Here is a 21107-nt window from a genome sequence, read left to right on the forward strand (position 1 = left end):
CTGTCTGTCACAAATTGATCCTGTCACTCTTCTCCACCCATTCCACCCTGCCTGCACTCTCATTTTCACCTCTCTTACACAATCCCCATTACTCTGTACTGCTGATCAAAAGTACTTAAACTCATCCACCTTCACCAGCTCTACTCCCTGCATCCTCACCATTCCACTGACCTCCCTCTCACTTACATAGACGTATTCTATCTTGTTCCTGTTGACCTTCATTCCTTTCCACCTCTCCAGGGTCTCCTCAAGGTGCTCCCTACTCTCGCTACAGATCACAATGTCATCAACAAACATCATAGTCCATCATCATCTCATCTGTCAACCTGACCATCACCATTGCAAATAAGAAAGGGCTCAGAGCCGATCCCTGATGTAATCCCACCTCCACCTTGAATGCATCCATCACTCCTACCACAGACCTCACCACAGTTACACTTCCCTTGTACATATCCTGTACAACTCTTACGTCCTTCTCTTCCACTCCCGACTTCCTCATACAATGCCTCAACTCCTCTTGAAGCACCCTGTCATATGCTTTCTCCAGGTCCACAAAGACACAATGCAACTCATTCTGGCCTTCTCTATACTTCTCCATCATCACCATCAGAGCAAACATTGTATCTGTGGCTTTGTCTGACCACATCAAAGCAAAAGTTATTTTTAGTTACTGAATTAGCCTACAAAAGCTCAGCAGGAGAGAAATCATGCCGCAGGGCCTAACATGAAATGTTCACACTTTTTTTCAAACCCATAATATTGCTCTGGGATATTGTTCTATGGATGCTGTGCTGGAAAATATGCCATGTGTTTTTTTGATTATCATTCTGCCTCTCTTGAGGTTATTTTTACTTAAACAAAACTGTTAAATAAATGAGCTAGTAAACCCCAAAGGTGTATATAAATTAGTGAGTTATTAAACTTTACTGCATGAATGAGAAGCATAGGGGCCAAATGGTGCATTTGTTAAAACAATCTTGGTACATAATTTATGGCAGTGTCATGAAAGAAGGAATACACAGATGGAATGTTACACTTCTTCAATAAAATCTTCTGGATTAAATATTTCACTGAAACATAACACTATTTATACCATAACGTTTTAGCATGATCTTTATAAATCATATTTATTCACTCCCTTTTTGAAAAGAACACTAAAACAGTAGTGGAATTCTTCCACATTGCCAATTTGCAAGAAGCACATTCTGCCTTGCCATTAAAATGTAAATTGGGCACAGTAATTTGTCATTTCAGCAAGACATAGGACATTAGAATATGCAAATAAATGAAGGGTAAGTATCAAAATAAAGACCATTTTGAAAAAATAAAGTTAGATGTGCACAATCAGTCAACTTTCATCTTTTCTTCAATACATTGGAATTTGACGTTGGAATGACAGCACAGTGGAAAGCACTGCCTCCCCAAGCACCCAGCATCCTGAGATTAGATCTCACGTACTCTCAGTCATGATCTGTATGCAGTTTGCATCTTCTACCCGTGTCTGCATGGGATTTCCTCCCACATCCCCAGAAATGGCCCGGTTGGTTTAATTGGTAATTTTAAATTTGCCCTATTGGGTGTGTGGGCCCTGTGATGGACTGGCACCCTTACCAAGGCCATTTCTATCCCTGTGTTCACTGCTGCTAGGATAGGCTCTGCCTCATGACCCAGAATAAGATTAAGTGAGTTAGAAAATGGTGCAAATGTGGTTTTATAATAGTTTTTCTGAAACAAAAAAAAATAATAAATAAAATAGTACATTAGCCATGAGGCATGAATTAAACCTCTAAGTTCTGCACACTTTCTGTGTTAACTATGTAAATAAAATGGGACTGCAAAAATGGGTTGTTTAGTTACTGGGACATGTATACAGTATATTTAAAAATCAAAGAACAGAAGTACTGGGTAGGTGACTACTTTTTTCATACTGTCAAAACCTTGTCCGTGAAATTTCATTACTAATAGAACTTCATACATAAATTCTGATGTAGCACTGGATGCAGTTCACACATCATAGCTATGGATGATAAATAAAATAACATATTCTTTTCACAGCCTTCCATATTTCACTCTCTCTCTCTCCCTACTAGTTTAATGGTCACTTTCTGGGTTTGGTCAGGATGGCCGGCTGCCCCAAAAATATTGAAGTAGAGGCTTTTAAGGTCAGATGACCTTCGTGATGACTTTTGACGACACGCAAGAGGGTCGGCAACCTTATTCTGATCCAAAGTCACAGAGTGAATGTCACAGCATTCCAAGGTTAAATCAACTTCTTTTCCTTCCTCTTATATTCAACTCGTGTAAAGTACCTGCTGTCTCACAGTGAACAGAGAGAGCTGGATTGAAAACTAACTTGAACACGAGACCTAACAGTTCCATCTGTGTTTACCTTGGGTTTCCTGTTATGCCCTCAACTAACATTTGGATTGAATTTTGAGCGTGTTAGGTGACATATATGAAAACTTCAACTACAACAATTTTATACAGCATATTTTATAACTTAAAAAAAACTACAAAGGCTTTAGGGATCTTTTTAAATGACCAAAAAATCACAATCATCTGGAAAGGGGTCCTGCAGTTGTCCTATAGCATGTGGCCTCATGCCAATGTTTGGATTGATTCTGTGAACACAGGCCATGTTAGTAAGGATTTTCAATGTCAGGCTAACTGTCATTACAAGCTGAGCTGGTGTGAGTAAGTATTTAGCTTGTGAAGGACTGGTATCATATTCAACCTGACTCTTTGAAAAGATGAGTTTAGTACAGGGGTGGTGAACTCCAGGCCTGGAGTGCCACAGTGGCTACAGATTTTCATTCTAACCCTTTTCCTAATCAGTGACCAGTTTTTATTGCTTATTATAACTTTTTCCCCATCACTTTAATAGCCCTATTAGAAGAGTTTAGCCCTCTGAATTGATTCATTTCTTCATTAAATGACAGCCAAGCAGAAATGAGATGTGAAACGAGCTAACAGATGACCAGCTAAACTGGGGCTTCAAACTGTAACCAATTTTACTCCAATCACTTTCTTAATGAGAAGCCAGTTCTTGCTGTTAATTAAACCCTTTATTTAATTCCATGACTTGTTGCTGCTCTCATTCTGCCACAGCACACATTTCAAAAACGATTGTTTTTTCCTGTTCTTTCTAAGAGCACCGTCAAAATGTTTTGGTGACCTGAGAGATCAACCTTACCAAGACCATCACCTCTCTTTAATTTCAGATATTGTGTAACGGGCACAGGGGAGCTGGTCATGTGGTGGCTTGTGTTGTGTCTCATTATTGTTTAGCTGCTAATTAAAGAAAAAGAAATGACTATAGGGCCTGAGTGAAGTTAATTAAAAGAAGTAATCAGCAGCAAAAACTGGTCACTAATTAAGAAGATGAAGAATGAAAACCTGCAGCCACTGCGGCACTCAAGGCCTGGAGGTCGCCACCCGTGGTTTAGTAGGTGGATGGTTTGATTGATGAACAGATGGATGGGTGGATGAGAATTGGCGAGTGCAGAGACATAACCCTAAATGAAATGTAGATTTAGGAGTATCTTACAAAACTGCAGGGCTATGGGAGCTACTTCATAGATCCTGCTTACTGGGTTCAAACGTTGCACTTGGTTGCCATGTGTTGGGCTGTCTGGGCAGTTGGCTTTGGAACCCCTGCAGATTTATTTCATTTTTTTTTTCTTCCGGCCTAACTGGTGTTATTTTTTGTTGTATTTTTTCTGTCCTTCCGGTCATCTGACTTTTTCACCGGACTCATCTTTAGAGTCTTACATTATGACACTGTATATAAGGACTCTGATCTTCTACCTCATACTTATCTGTTTTTCAGATCATTTAGATTAACATTTTTTTTTCTCCTGTCTTTGTTACTTAATCTTTAATATCGTTGCCTAGTCTTTCTCTTTTATCTTTTGTTACATCTTGCCTGAAGAAGGGGCCTGAGTTGCCTCGAAGGCTTGCATATTGTAACCTTTTTCGTTAGCCAATAAAAGGTGTCATTTTGCTTGACTTTTCTCTTTTGTTGCCTAATCTTTCTCTTTTCTTGTCCCTTTGACATCTTGTAAAGCACTTTGAGCTACATTATTTGTACGAGAATGTGCTATATAAATAAATGTTACTGTGTGTAGAGTCTGCATGCTCTTCACATCTCTGTGTGGGAGTTTTCTCCGCATGCTGCATAAAGAGCTTCATATTTGGTTGTGTAGTGACACCAAACAAATCTAATATGTGAGAAGGTGGGCATGTGAATGAGAAAGTCATGGGATGGACTGGAGCCCTGACCAGAGTTGGTTCTTCCTTTATGTTTGATGCTGCCAGGAAAAGATCTGACTTGGCATGAACCTGAATCAGTTTAAGCGGGTTGCAGAATGTTATATCAGAGGTATATTTCAAGTTGTCAATCAAGCCATAAAAGATCTGATTTGTTATATGTGTACACAATTTTGTGACTTTGAAAATCAATGCAAAACTACCTGAAATTTAAAAGATAAAAATGTAATGGGCAGGATAGAGCACATAGTTATAAAATAAGGCTCAGGGAAGTAAAAAGACCCCACAGTGTCAATTTTTTTAGCTGCCCCGGTTAATAAATGGCCTGAACTAATGTGGCGATACTACATAGCCGAAATAAGACATTCCTAACCATGTCTGTCATTGACAGTCGGGCCTTTGTTGTGTTAGAAGTCAGTTGGAATCCTCAGCACAAAAAAGGCTGATATGTGATGTGGGGAGCGGAGGGATTCAATGGGTCTTTAAGACGGAAAAGCCATGATTAATTCAAATCCGAGATTGTCTGAAAATGCACTAATCCGTTTCCTGCTTTCACACAATAAGTGTTTGGTCGTGCAATCAAAGAGTACAGACTAAAGCTATGAGATGAACAAAACAATATATCTCTTGTCTGATGGCAATCATTTGTTTTTCTCTCTCTCTCTCTGAAATCCTTGCAAGTCCGCTTCCTCCAAATGATGATTTTATTAAAACACAGCTAAAGTGAATCTAGAATTGTTGGCAGTAAGGCTCGCCAGATACATGCTGTAATAATATTTTATAGCGAAAGCGAGTGAGTAGGAGTGCGGGTGCCAAAAAAAGGGTTCACTTGCTCTGTCTCTTTTCTGAAAACAAAAAACATGTGTTTTGAGGAGTTTTGTTTTTATTGTACTTTTCGTTAGTTCCAAGGGGCTAATGTAAGAAGTATGTTGGCGTGACATAGAGGTGCAAGTGTCCAGAACAGCTGGTAACCTGTACAAACATTCAAAACAAGCAATGAAATGCACAGAGACAGGACCTGAAAAACATTAAAACCTCCTCACTTTATTCATGTTTACATATTCTTGTTTTAAACGGTGACTGGCTATTATTGGGTTTTTAATACTCTATTTAAGGAAAGCGTTAATCACTTTATATTTTAATATGCACTAAGATATACACTGTTTAGACAGTTTTGTTACCAAGTATATAGAGTTATCATAACAGACAGACAACTTGTTATTTCTGAAATGTAATATAAAACTCAATCCTCTTTTTAATACAAACCTTCTAACATTTAAAATTTTACTCTTACCTGCATTGGTAACGGTTATTCACAAGGATTGCTGTTAACAATCGATTCACCTGCTGAATGTTCACAACAATACACACGGGACGGGTCTACAGCTTTTGGACTTGTCTGTTCTGATGGCCTTCAACAGTAGTGGATCAACATGGCAGCCAATCTAAAACCTGCCACACTAAGAGCAGTGCACACGGTTTAGAATTCTGTTGAATGAAAGAGTGTGAGGGATGGCAATTCAATGAAATACAGGGATGTGTGGAAAGCTGGTTAAATAGTGGTGCATGTTGTGGCAGGCAGCTGGCGTCCATGCCCAGCTGGGACGCCCCTGCACAGTATATTCAGGGGGAGCAGCCCTGGACAGTGCAATACCTCCCCCTGGATGCTAGATGGCCACCCCCTGGGGTGGAGCAGTGCCTAGGTTTCCCACAGGGCTCCCTGGGCACTGGAGTTGGGTACAGCCCTGTTGGGTCCCGCAGGCGGTGCTGTGTTTGGGACTCCTGAGCCCGTGTGGGCAGCAGATGCATCACACCCGGAAGTGCAGCCGGAACTTGGTGATCAAGTACCTGGAGCACTTCCGGGTGAACTATAAAAGGAGCCAGCGACCACCACTCAGCAGCCAGAGTCAGGTGGAGGAGGACAAGGTTGTCTGTGAGGAGTGGTGGTGCCAAAGAGGAAGAGAAAATGCTTATGTTACTTGTGTACTTGGGAATGTGTATTACCTGTGGGTCACGGGGAAGACGTGCGCCCACAGGGGAAGAAAATAAATAGTTTATTTTATTGTACACGTGCCTCCGTGTCAATCTGTGTCAGGTCAGGCGCTATATAGTGTCAAGCTTATAATGTCTAGGAACTTTTAGGGCACCCATTGAGGGTTAATGACGGAGGGAACTTTATGGCACATTATGGTTCTTTTTTGGGTTGTGCGGTTCCATTTAGAACTATTGCTTGATTTCATTCTGAGATGGGCTCTTTGAAGCGTTGTGCTTTGAAGACTTTCTAATATGTGAAAAAAAACAGAATCTTTAATGTACAGTAGGCTACCTAGCAGGACACTTAAAAATTAAGAAAACCTGGACTTGGCCTGTTATTGCATGCAGCAGGAGTCCATTGGTATTTCACAAATCTGTTACCATCTGTTTACTGTGTGGAGCCCATTATGGATCTAGTTTTGTCTGAAACCTCTTTGTGGATGGGTCATTTGGAAACCAAAAGGACCACCCCGGGCATGAAGGACCACACAGGCACTTTTATTTTTAAGGGTACAGAGTGAATGAAGGGTCAGAGTATGTGTGAATTACTTATGGCTCCCTCCACATGGTTAAGATATGAAAATTGCGAGTTCTCCTTGTTAAATTATGATAACTACAATGTTGAATACTTTTTATAATGCTCTGATATGGGAAAAAAAATAGTATTTACTGAAAGGCTAACCCAGGGCACCTTTGCAATTTTGTTAACTTTGTTAAATAGCTCTTTAAATCCTTCATTATTTTTCAAGGTTTAAAACTGTTGACATCCACATATTGGTGATGCGGTTAGCATTGCTACCTCTCACTGCCAGAGTCTCAGGTCGGAACCCTGACCTGGTTACTATTTGTATGGATTAGCTATCTTCTCTCCATCTCTGTGTGGGCTTTCCCCCTCTGTTCATTACAACAGTGTAATTCTAAACTGGCATAATGGATTGACATTGCTAGAACAGGCTGTGTCCCTGAATTGGATTAAATAGGTTTTACAAATAGATTTCCAAATTCATTGCTTTAGAGCTCATTTAATAAATCAGGTTGGACTGAAATTATTTTCTCCTAAAACATTATTGCCAAGCCAAACTTGACTTTTGCTTCCACATGATTTTAAAATTTCCAAATGCAGCAGATATCATATGAGGCAAAGATAGCAAGCCTCTCAATAAATAAAAAAAAATAGATTCCGTTTAAGAGGATGGTCATCTGTTTAGGAAAGTCAAGCATGGAAACTATGACAAATCCTGCAGAATTCTACAGGGTTTTGTGCGGCAGATTTAAATCCCTTGTCAGAGGTGTTACTCGAGCAGGAAACGCATGCATGTTCTTACAAGTTCAGCCTTTACATTTATTCTTATAATAGAGTGTGACCCAGTGATTACAGATGAGGTTGGGATGTAATGGACCTTTGAACACAGCAAAGCCTCTTTAAGGGTGTCTTTTTTAGACAAATGACTGATGAGTTCCATGTGTTATCTTGTGTGTCTTTAATAAAAAGTTGTTCAAGAAATGTTTCCAAACTAAAATGGTAAGTCAAGAAGCTGAATGGGAACAAACTGCTTGCACCATTTGCACACTTGGAACATTATAGCTTTATTTATGCAAAATCCATTTGTAATTTTACCCATTTTTCATTAGCAGTCTAAGTGCATGGATGTTTATAGATTTTTTGGGGACTTTAAGTTCCATATTTTTCAAATCAGTTATTTTTTTCATAATTATGTTGCAGATTTATTTGCCATGGGAAATTGTGTTCTAAAGTGAAGAATTTTTTATAAATGTGAAAAAATACACTGCCTGTGTTGGCAAATCCGAATGTACTAAATATGTCAATTTTTCGAACTAATATTGTTAGTAAGTGTCTTGCCATTTTACAAATGCTATAAAACAGCGTATTCATGTTGTTAAACTCTGGTGAGATTCTTTAATTTAAAAGAAGTCTGGCAGTGCTCTTCACATTATTGCCCATCTCCCTACAAGTGATGAGCGATCTCCACAGTGTTCACTTTGCCATGAATTCAGAGAAATCACAGAAGTGTTTGCGAATATTGCCAAACTTCGGCGAAATGCACTGAAGTCAAAGGGGAAGGACTAACTAAACTACATTTGACCGGATTATAATGGTGCAATCATCTTTAAAGTGTCCCTGAGGGTTGGGAGAAATGTTTGTCAGCTATACTGGACTGAGTATTGTGGCCAAAAAGGTGACCTGAGCGGTGTGGCATCAGTGCCAACCACTTCACCACTATACCTCTATGAGATCAAAGAAGAAAGAATGCAGTCTGAGACATGCAATCATATATTTCATCAAAAGAATGGTGAAATTACAGTCAAAAGGCAGAAAAAAATATGTAGGTCTTTTAAAGACAGAAAATTCAAAGTGCATCATGACTGAAGCCACTGCCATGTTCTGTTTTTTAAAGTCAAACTGAAGGCTCTCTAAACTGTCTGCTGTGATTCTTTGCACTTTTTCTCCTAGCAAAAAGATAGAAACGTTTTGTAAATAATAATAAATCTTTCGTTATTATTATTATTATTTCATAGAGTCTCCTGTGTTTTGGTTTGGGGGGGCATCAGGCTCCTTCAAAGTTTGTTTTTTATCTCCACTTAGCTAACTATGTATGCATAGGGTTGCTTGGAATGGCAGATTTCCAGACTCTTTGTGGCACTCCTGTTTAAATAACCAGTGCGACAGGATAAGCGCCCCATGGATAGCACTATCTAGATAGCTGTAGAATAGTCAGGATGTTTGTAGGGAGTTCTGGAGTTAATTGGGAGACTGGCTCCACTCTGTCTGAAAATGCTGTCCTCTTGCATCCATCCATCCATTTTCCAACCCGCTGAATCCGAACACAGGGTCACGGGGGTCTGCTAGAGGTGCAGTAATAGTGTAAGTACTTGGCCCAATGTGATTAATAACGGCTTCAGTCTGCTGGCTGCTACACTAAGTATACCATTTTATATACTGTATATATATATATATATATATATATATATATATATATATATATATATATATATATATATATATATATATATATATATATATATATATATATATATAGTGGCAGAGGACTGAGGTTCTGGCCCAGTCTGGATGCCTTGAGGTCCGGGTGAGAGAAAATACCTCCCCCGGAACACAAGAGGACAGTCTCCCTGGTTTATAATCAGAGACACGGGACTGGGGCTTAGAAGCTCAACCCTGTTGGGACCTGTGGCCACCGCTAGGGGGCACCTGGACTATCCCAGAACCCTGGACTGCAGCACTTCTGCCACACCAGGAAGTGATGCATGGTTCATCAGGGTGCACCAGGAGCACATCTGGGTGCAACATAAAAGGGGTCATGCCATAGCCAGTGTCAGGAGGCAGAGGACACAGCTTGCGAGTGGAGGAGTGAGGGCGGCAGAAAAGAAGGAAAAGAAAAGAAAAGAAAAGAAAGGACTGGGTAATTGTGACTATTTGAGGGTACTGCTGTGTGCTAAGAGGGAAATAAAGACAGTGGACTTCTGTGTGTCCTGGTGTCTGTCTGTAGTCCAGGCTGGTCTTCACTATGTATATACATATATACACACATACAGTATATATACAGGTAAACTTCCGTTACAACGAACTCCCAGGGACCTAAAAACTATTTTGTTGTAAAAAAAATGTTGTTGTAATGAGATTCTGTGTTTGTTACTATAGTGCTTTCTTTAACTTGTATCCAGGCATTTGCAATAATTTCAATAGCTTCTTTCACGTTAATTTTAATTTCCTCCTGCCTACAAGTTATGCTGATGAGAATTTTTCTCAGCATTTCCTTGCCATAATACACTTTCAGGGTGCTAATGATGCCCAAACCCAATGGCTGAAGCACTGCTGTTGTTCAATTAGGTGGGAGGAATTCAACGTGAACATTATCTAAATGTGGAAGCATGTTGTGGGCAGCACAGTTATCAATCAGGAGCCAAATTATCCTTTTCTTCTTCATATTGTGAGGTTTCTGAACTCTTTTGAGACAAACCACCCCCACACTCCACACCCAACGGGAACGAAACGCTGAAGTGCATCCCGAAGTGCGATTGCAGCATCTGTGGAAGATTGTTTGTCCATTGCTGGGGTAGAGCAACATCAGGCTCATAGCGCTGCAGTGAGGTGACACAGAACCAAATCATAAATAGATCGGGGTCACGCTATAAGTCTCTGTCTTGCACCCCAAAACACGTGGCTTGGTCTCAGTACTTTAGCAAAACCAGCTTTGTTCAGCTTGAAACAGGAACGGCACACTTATTTATTGTAACGGGATCTGCCACTCTGCTATACACAGACACAGCAGTCAGGCAGGGTCATGGCCAGGTCAGTGACCAAGTAATCCTGTTATCTGCATTTACAATTTACGTGTTCCTAACCTTGCATCAGTCATCGAGATCTTTTCTGTTTACTTTGGCGGAGAGACGCAGCATAGCTGTGAGCCTGCTATTGCCCCGTACAGACGCGGAGATTGGACTTCCCGGCGCTCTTCAGTGTGTTGACCAGTTGGGGGAGGTCCCAAGAGAGTTTACAAACCTCACAATTTCTTGAATGAGTGGCGCATTAATAGGAATGTTTCTTGAACGAGCATCACTGAACCACATAAAAACTGCTTTTTCGGCGTCTTCAAATGCAGCAGTTCGCATACATTTGCAACCCGAGATTTTTCTTATTTTTTTGCTCTGTCTTTCAAGAAAGTTGACAGCGTCGATGGCAAAATTCCAAATTCACTGGCAACATCTTTTTTCTTTTTGCCGCAATCAAGAGCTGCAAAAAATTAGTTTTTTTTTCTAATATGAACGGTTATCGTTTTTTCGTGTCTGCCGTTTCTATAGGAAGGTGACAATGAGTTAAATTCCAACTGATGTTTTTCAAATGTCGACAAGCAATAAGCAAGAGGTATCATTGAAAATCGCAGGAAACATAAAAAGGCAAAAAAAAAAAAAACAGTAAGAGGAAAGTCCGAACAAAGAAAATTGTTTTCACAATGTTTCTGTTTGGGGATCATTGTGCACAACTGAGCTGCTGCCACAGAACTAACTGCTCTGTGGATGATTCATCCAGGCATTTCAAGGTCTTTTGGGCACTTTGTTGTAATGAAAGTATCTGCTGAAAGTATTTCGTAGTAACAAGATGTCTATAGACTCGTGTCATATGGGGAAGCTGTCGAGACCATAAAAATACTTCGTTGTAATGAAAATTTCATTGTAAAGATATTCATTATAACGGAATTTTACCAGTATACATATATATATATATAAATACATACATACATACATGTACAAAAACACAAATAGCATTTGTTATTACAACTGGTTGTATGATAACCTTACAACATGTGGGTTGAACCGATCTCTGAAACTACTGCCACAAGTCTGAATGGTCCTGTACCTTTTGTCAGAAGGGTAGAATGAGAAAAGCAACTGTGTGTATGGCTGATGTCGTTACTAATCCTTTATGAAGCAGGGAATGCAATAGATGTTCTGATTTATGCCGCCTGTGATTTTCAGTGGTTTACAACCTTGAACTGAGCAGGTTCCATATACCAGAATGTTATGTAACTATTTAGGGTGGATTCCACAGTGTACTTAAAAACATTTGTGAAAACAATTGAAGAATCCAAGCTTCATCAGACAATGGAGGAAGTAAAGGCATTGGGAAACAAGAGCTAAAATATATTGTGCTGTTTAGCCTCTAAACTTGCTTTAAACTGAGTTTTGGGATCCCTGTTTACTGTTTTTTGAGATTTATTAAGGGTATATACACGTCTCAATATATTATATTGCTATAACAGTTATGTCACGCTATTTTGTTGTAGGTTTTTCTCATGGGCACCACTATTTTGTTCTAGTTTTGCATGACTGTCGCCATGTTGTTAATGCCAACAATGTTTATTGCCAGTCTTGTTACTGGATGTCACTGTAACACGTAACTTCATCATTTACTCATTAGCTGAAATTGGAGAACGGCAAGTATTTTATTCATGGATTCAGAAAGCAAAACAAATGTGATGAATACTAGAATAGAGTTAGTGGAAACTGTGAAAACTTTTTTTCAATTTATTTTCACATTCTGGATACCCACATTTTTCTTGTTAGAAAGGCAATGTTGCAATAACCTGCTTGACACAAGTGCCTGGTTTTGTGACTCTTTAGTATGTTTTACTTCCTAAATTACAAGAAACCTCTACCCACAACTACCACCTTTGAACAGACAAGCAAACTTACATCAGGAAAAACAGTGCCAAGAATCTCTGGTAAAATATATTTTTTCAAATATCTTTTTGCTATGTCATAAACATACCTCAGAAATGTGGGAGGCGTGTTTTATAAAATCTCAATTTTTGGCGCCTCAAAGTGTATATATTTGATAAGTGTTACTGCTTTCGTTCTATTTTTGGACTTGTGCCTTTTGGAGTCCATTTTAAATTGAAAACACTGGCAGCATATTTTTAAAATTTATAAAAGACACGCTTCAGTTTAGAACACAATTTCCTGTGGCAAATTAATGTACACCATGATTGTGAAAAATTAAAGGACTTAAAAAAAGACATTTTGAGAAGATGGGTGGAAGGCCACTCACTGGATGTAATGCTCCTTGCTGTCTCCCCAAGGTGAGATATATCCCTGGAAAAGATGCCAGTCGGCTGTGGAAGCACACGTAGAGCATGTGCACATGCACAGTAACAGTGAACATTGCCAACCCATGTTAATCCCAGGTATATGGACTGTTAGAGGAAACACAGAGAAAGCGTGCACGCTCCACACGATGCTCAAATTGTGAACTGAACCAGGATGAGGCTTCTGCACTTTCCTAATTAGTTAGAGCAATAAGTATGAACGCCATGTTTCAGATTCTTTTATTTATGATACACTTTTACACAAAGTGTATTTTTCAGGTATATACTGTATTTATAAATTACATAGCTACCTATTATCAGGTTATATAAATGACAGTTATATAAAAAGCTATGAAGAAAGATCATGGGCAATCTGAGCATAAAGTCATTACCTCCACTTCATAATCTGCTAGCCCATCTCAAATCTGAAGATTGTTTTTTTTTTGCTACTAGTGAATATGCCGTATTTTTCCCCCAATTCTGTTACGATCCCACTCCTTCTACTCACAGGTAAAGCCTCTCTCAACAGTGAATTTAAATAGGAGGGAATGTGTTTAAAATGGCTCGACCAGAGCACATTATATGGAGACTGAGATAAGATTGATTCACAGATTGAGGAGATACAATACGAAAACTTTACATTAAACAGATATTAGATGTTTATAGATTTTAAATGCGGTCAAGTAGTTGAGAAAAAAATAGTGTTTAAAGTGTCAGGGACACTTTGTTTGCACTTATATTTAGTACTACAGTGAGTCCCCTTGGTCGACTCCCAACAATAAAAAGTAGCTTGTTCTAATTAGCACTGAACAAATTGAAAAAGGTACTAAGGACAAAATGAACCTTTTAAAAAAAGGTGAGGACAACCTTGTTGTAAATTAGTCAATGCTCTAAAGTATCCTAACTTTTATTTCCTTCAGGCCAGAAATGTCACTTTAAACAGTTTAGTACTTTGGGGACTTTGTAATGCCAGAGTAAGGAGGTGAATTAAAGATGAGAAAGTCTTTCTGAAAGCATTTTGTAGGTCAACAGCCTTCGAAAGCTTATACAAGCTAGGAAACTTGGCTAAGAGAAGAATCTCTACAGGAGGCCTTAGATATCAGTTCAGGAGAAGGTCAGTTAGTGCTCCAGACATGCTGAGATGCTGTTTGGGGTGGCATGGTAAACCAAAAGGGTAGCACTGGCATCCTACTAACATTACCTGGTGGCAGGCCTATAACAGTTGTCTAGTCCTTTGAATTTATTTACAGGGTGAGAAAAAGGTGAGGTATTCAGGCATGAACTCCCACAATTGTAATAGGCATTTGGGAAGCAGGAAAGAAACAAAAGGTGACATCTCCACTGGCATACAAGAGAGAGCAGCAGCTCCTAGTTGGGAGTGCAGGGTAGACGTGTATGAGATTTTCCTGGTGAAACATCCATTTCTCAGCCAAGCCGCTTAATCCAATTCAGGGTTTCAGGGGCTGAAGCTTATTTGGCAATTGCCGGGTATGCTCAACCACATACTCACTTCTACAGGGCCAGTTAGAGTCACCAGTTAACCTAACGTGCATGTCTTTAGGGTGTGGAAGGAATGGCAGAGAACCTGAAGGGAAGCTAACGGAGACATACAAACTCCATACAGGCAGCAATCAGGTTGAGATTCAAACCCAGTCACAACCTGCCTCCCACTTGTGGAATTTTAAACATTTTTGGTCAGCATGTGAATGTATGCTTTCATTTAATTTGAAGATGCAACAAATGATATAGTTGGAGTCAGGTGAATAGGCTTGCATTCACTTTGGTGTGCGTCTGTGTGTCATTTTTGTGGCCTATCTATGATCCTCTAGCAACACCAGACACTAAAAATAAAAAGCAACTGGACATGCAACTCTCTTATGGTGTGCTAAAGGGTCATTGTGGTTTCTTTGAATGTGTATACTGAAAAAAAAGTTAGAATGTGGCAGTTTACATGACAGTCACGTGGACAAATAAATAAAACTTCTCTGTTAGAACGTTTTTTTAAATTATATTTTTCACAAACAATTAAAAAAAAACACTTTATTTTCCTCCTGGGCAATGCTGGGTATTTCAGTTAGCTATATTCTAATACTCACCTTGTAAGAGGTTGTGAATCCATCTAATTACTAATAAATCACTCTATTCTTTTTCAGGACACATTTTCTACCTTGCAGACTAGCTGGTCACTGCAGCTTATTCCAGCAGAATCATGTGTAATGCAGCAACCAACTCTTCAATATGAAAATATAAAAAATTCCCAATATATGAATTTAGCTATTTCAAGCTGTGAATGTACATGCTATTCGAGTTTCACAAAGAAGTTCTCTTCTTTGAGGAAAGCAGACAGCTATTGATAAAATAGGCTGCTCAGCTCACTTTTGATGGGAGCTCAGCATTAGAGAGATGCAGGCTCATTTAGCTAAGCTTGCTTACTAAACGTTTCAGAATGGACTATTAACAGTCAGCTATTTTTTCGGGATTTGCAAACTCATTTAGCAAACATCTGCATCATGCTGTCCATTGCAGTTTCTTGTACATACAGCACTTCACTTTACTTTTTTGTTAATGTTGCTTTATAAATATTTAATCTTCGGCCCCCAATAATAAACTCATTGGCACGTACATTAGCATGAATAATACAGCACAACAAAATGTATTTTCTACCTACATTTTGAAACTATTACACTACATGCCAGATAGACTTCACGAAATCAGTAAGTCAAGATAACAAAATAACATCACATACTGTAATTGCTCTTTTAGCCTGGCTATCATAAATGTGTATACTCTAATGTCAGTTTTATTGTTTTATAAATTAGAGAGTGCAATCGCAGGACTTCCGATTACGATGTTTACCGTATACATGTTTAAAAGTCAGATAATCTTTATTCGACTGGTGACAATATTTATAACATTTTCCGTGTAGCCACAAAAAGGATGAGGCACATATTAAACTTGAATGCATTAGCTTCACATTTTTGTCCTGCATAACAATCTGATAAACTGTCTAGAGCATCTTATCTACAAAGAAGTTTCCAATCTGAAATAATTTCCTTATTTAACAAACAAAAGAACAATTTCACTTTGTTCTTTTCTTCTGCAACTACGGTAATTAAAAGAACCAAAAGAATAACAGCTCCAAGCAGTCTGACTTCAGAAAGATAGTTACGAATGGATAATTTTTGAAATTCAAAACCATGTGCCGATATATTTATTTTTGAAAATGGATGCATGCACTCAAAACTTATCACGGCAGGTTGTGTGCAGATTCTAACATTCCTGTGGAGCCATAAGTCATATTTTTATCATTAAAGGGACACCATCTGTCAGTGCTGGGTGCAACATACTCATAATTAGGGTGAATGATGTCATTTTTTTAAGTTATCTTTTATCCACAGTGGAAAGAACCAGCTGTGTCTTGCTCATCAAGTTCAGACACATTAGGCATTCACTTTTGCTGATGCCAGTATAAATATTTTTGCAAAAAATGCTTTATTTGTTTGAATAAGAAATACATTCAGTAGAAAGTGTCTTAGGTTGGTAGTGTTTCTAATTATGTGTCATCCAGAGGATTGTTTTAAACATCAAAAGACCTGAGACCTTTTCAAGTGATTAGCAGCCCATAATGCAATTTTTTATCCATTTCGTTCCATTAGTATTCAAAAATCTTATGTTTTACCTATCTCATTCCATTTTATATTTCTGCTGTTCTAGTACATGTTGATGGGATTCTGCAGCAATGGCTGCAAATACAGAACCACAAATCTGTCATAGAGCACTCTTACATTCACACCCGTACTCGACCACGTTTCCACAACCAATTCAAATTCAATTTCATTTCCATGTCTCACTAAATACCTATGACAATTCATGGCTTGTTTAGTGAGTGTTCAATAGCTGTGCCAAACCAACAATGCATTCGTCAGGGCCGTGATGATGCCTTTGGTTACTGATTGCTTTCAGTCTGTGTGTCATCATGCAATTTGCAAGACTTTCAGTACTCGCTTTCGATGAATGGATCATTTTTGTTTTTTTCTAATGCTCATCTTTTCGTGGGCAAAATGAAGTCACAAATACATTAACCTGCAAAGTGTGAACACTTACGGCAAGTAGTTGTTGGTGATAAGAACGTTCATTTTTACTTGAAAGCATGTGGACAACACAAAGCAGTACCAAAAAAAGAAAATAAAAAAAGACAAAAATATAGGACTAATACCAAACAGAATATTTATCAGCCCAGTACTTGTCTACAGTGTGATTATGTAAATAACTATGTATCACTTAACTGCATTTGTTGTAATCGATGTGCAAGCAATGTCCCCTTCAGCATTCTTTCCTTCATTTAATGGAGGTCCAGGCCATCAGGTCTGTTCTGCTGTTTGTGGACTCAGTTAGAGTCACCAATCAACCTACCGCATATGTTTGGGACAGTTGAAAAGAAACTGGTGGGAGAGAAGTCCAAAAAGAACAATCCTCGGCCCGGATTCAAAACTATAATATTTGATATAAAAAAAATCCAACAGTTTCTAATTTGTAAAGTGAACTGAAATGGATATATATATTATTCATTAAAGACTGCAGCTATACATCCATTAAGTATTCCAATATTCATGTCTGAAACTACTTTGTGTACTGTGTGTATGCATTCTTCCATTTCTGGAGCTCACATTTTTCAATACAGTGCTACAAGGACGTTAAAGCTATGCCAGAGCCAGTGGGTATAAAGCAAAAGCATGACCAGAATGCCAGTCTTGTGTACACATACTGTATATACTCACCAAGAAAAGATCTGTAGGTTGAAAACATTACAGCAAATTATGGGATAACTTCATTCAATAACATTTAATGATTTAAATTAAAACTTGAAAGTATATACAGTATAGAAAAACGATGCTGCCATACATACACTTCTAAGGGTTAAATTAACACTGGAGGTTTTACTGTGTGCCTAACAATCCACACTCCCAGGGCACTAGAACGTATTCTGGCAGGAACAGAACACCAGTCAATTGCAAATCTCCCTTGCTCCAGCACCCATATTCACTCATACTGGGCCAATTGACAATTACCTGACAGCCTAATGCATGCCACTGGGATGTGAAAGGAAATCTGACCTGGACATATCGAGAAGGTTAAAACTTCACATAGACAGCGACCAGATTGGGATTTGAACCCTGTCTCTAAGCAGCCATGCTGTCATGAAAACTGAGCTATTAATGCATTACTAAACTCCATTAATGCAGTTCAGGCAAATCTTATACCTTCGGTGTGGGGCAGTGGACTGGAACCAAACCTCAGTGAGACACCAGTCTGCCATAGGCTTAGTTTGACAAAATACTTTGGGAAAATGTGCATGGAATTGTGAGCTACCTCTAATTATAGCCTGATGGAAAACCCCCCAAAAAAACTAGATAGACAAAAAGACAAACTGCTTTGAAGAGCACCAAACATGGAAATGTGAGTCAAGACTGCTAAGAACATACAGATGACACTTATCCCTCAGTTTATAAATATGTAAGCATCTTTTGTTGTACACCTTACTGTATGGACATTAAAACTGCAATAATGAAAATCTGCTAAAGGAAGGCAAGCTCGTGAACTGTGAATTTCAATTGATCTATCTGGTGCAGTGTAAGACACTCGCATCTTAGGCGCCGTACGTTAACTTCAAGAAAATATAAAGAAAAGGAAGAAAAAAATGGTATCTCACAGGAGCTGCAGTAATGGGTTGTGCAAGAAGCTTCCTTCGGGGAGTTCGGCGAATCCAGATTTGACAAACGATCTTTAAAAGAAAAAACATCAATTATGAACTGGTTTTGAAAAGCACCGCAAAAAGCTGAGCTTAGCATGCACCCCGGCGAGCAAAGCAGACTGGCACGTAGCGCGTTTCGCAGTTTTAAACACAATGCCATTCTTGCTGTCCAGTTCAGCGCGCTTTCGGACGGGAAGAACTGGACATCGGAGGGCAGCCTGTGGTGCCTGTTCAATTTAAATCGTGATGGCAAGCGTGTTTCAAAACATACGAACGGCTGTGGTGCGGCGGCAGCACAGACTGCTGTGAAAACACTCCCCTGCACCTAAGGTGCGGCACACATTCAGGCAAGGCGCTTTTTTTTTTATTTCAAATGACACTTACAAGGAAACCACATCAGGGGGGAAGCTGCGAGGCACCGATTTGAGATTTTCACAGAGGGCATTATCTTTGGTGCATGTGCACGATGGCGGGCACTTGGGTTGCCTGTTGGGTCTCCTGCCTTCTGTCACCAGCAGCAGTAGCGATGTGAGCCAAAGGAGCAGAGTATATTTTCTGAACGCTCTGTTACCACATCCCATCCTTGTAATCCACTTTGATTCCGATTAATATCCAGGAACATGAACCAGATACCTTGTCGCAGGCCACAAACAGCCCTCTCTCTTCTCGGCCGCTTTAGCTGATCTATATTCTCGGCACTCGGGCGTTAATCCAGCAGACGATTTGCTCTGCAAGGCGCTACAGCGAAAACAGGCAACAGCAATCTGCAAGCTGAAAAGGGAAGCAATCCAGAACAAGACGTGTTTGTGAGTCTCTGGCACCTTGCACTCCCAGCAATCAATGAAACACCAAGAGAGAAGAGCAGCACCCAATTACAGCCGCCAGGTTATTGAATCAACATTAATAAAGAAGCATTGTGAGAGTTCAATGCTATTTCGTTTTCAGACCCACCAGGCACATTGATGCGGCTTAAAATAGACTTCTGCGCAGCGATTGGCTCAATGCGGTGAGGAAAAGGAGGCCTGCGATCTGCAGGGTACACACGACTAGACCGTCCCTCCAGCATGTGTCGCAGATGGATGCTTACTTTGTGACGCTAGGTAGGGCATGTACGAAAAATCACAGCCAGGTTAGCGGCACACACCTCATAAAGCCTGCAGATGCCCCCCTCCCCCAGTAATATCGAATACACAGCATTTAGCACAATCGAAGTGATCGCCTTTTTAACAAATGTTTCATGAGGAATGCAACTTATTGATGATTTCATAATATGCAACTGTTCGTTTAATGGCCCATTCACTTCACTTTTCTAGTCAGCGCCATTAGCTTTAAGCAATTAATACACACAGGCAAGACACAGGCGCACACATAGTTGTCTCTCGCAGTTTACTTTCATCGAAATGCAGGCTATTCATAACAGTATCTCACGGAACAGAGCCGATCTGAATTAGAATGCAATTTAAAATACATACCAACCGCATCAATTCAAATAACTGATCGGTATCGCGGCTTATCCTCTGTACTTCCCCACCTTGCTCCCTGGAAACAGCCACCAGAATGTTTTAAAATGTACACTCTATGAAGTCAGATCTGGAAATGAAGCTGATAAGATCATGCCGAATCGGAACTGATACCTTAGCGACCGCGGCTTTGCCTACAAAGAGAGACTACAAGCGCTCCCGCATCCGCAGCTCGCCCAAGACCAGCCGCTGGAGAGTGTGGCTCAGTTGTTTCGGCTTTGAAGTCAATGCGCCGCTCCAGCCGTCTGGCAGCACCTCTGACATACCGCTGCTAAAGTGTTTGAAAACAGTAAGGCTTCTTCTCGATTATATCAGCATCTGACCCTCCAGGGACAGAGTCAGCGAGGTCACCCGCCGATAGACAGGTGGCAGATCTATCCTACTTGAGAGTCCGTCCCCGTCCTTGGCGTTTTATTTTCTGCTCTGACAGACAGCACCCATCTACTCGGAAATTAACAGCGGATAATATAACACGTCGTTTCTAGATCTCCTTAGCTTAAATGTTAACTGACGATGCGAGTGATCTGGTGTGCTCGCTGTCCATTCATTGGCTGAGAAAGGTGCGGGGAGTCTGCGTGAAGTGTGCCAGGTGCAGATCAACTAAGCACTCGAAGATTTCTTTTTAAGTCACAGTTCCTGAGATTGTACAACATCAGACCAGCTAATGATTATCAAAGAACTTATTCCACTTTGTCACTTTAAACCCCAGTAGTCAGATTGAATAAAAACAGAGCTGTGGAGGAAAAGTGGGAGATCGTGCTTTCATTAATAAAGTCCTTGATTTCCAGGTGAGGCTGTAGAATAATCCTGTAGAATAGTCCTGCTTTTTACTGTAATACGTTGGTAGTAAAAATATTTGGGTTGGATTGGAGAGATTTTGTGTATCTTCTGTTTTCCACTCTTTCTCTA

The 21107-nt window shown here is 39.7% G+C and overlaps 1 protein-coding gene across 3 annotated transcripts in view; it reads right to left on the reverse strand.

The window, feature by feature from the left end:
* The window catches only part of lgi1b (leucine-rich, glioma inactivated 1b), a 76069-nt gene extending 55335 nt beyond the window's left edge, over positions 1–20734 (reverse strand). Inside the window, exons 1-3 of one of the 3 annotated variants that reach the window (XM_039772179.1) lie at positions 20313–20734; positions 19063–19449; positions 18637–18708 (exon numbers count right to left, since the gene is read on the reverse strand). In XM_039772179.1, the coding sequence (XP_039628113.1) occupies positions 18637–18708; positions 19063–19259 (269 nt within the window). In that variant the 5' untranslated portion in view covers positions 19260–19449; positions 20313–20734. The other 2 variants (XM_039772171.1, XM_039772185.1) reach the window with 2 other exon arrangements.
* Positions 20735–21107: the final 373 nt, after the last annotated feature.

Source organism: Polypterus senegalus, chromosome 1 (assembly GCF_016835505.1).
Source record: "Polypterus senegalus isolate Bchr_013 chromosome 1, ASM1683550v1, whole genome shotgun sequence".
NCBI lineage: Eukaryota > Metazoa > Chordata > Cladistia > Polypteriformes > Polypteridae > Polypterus > Polypterus senegalus.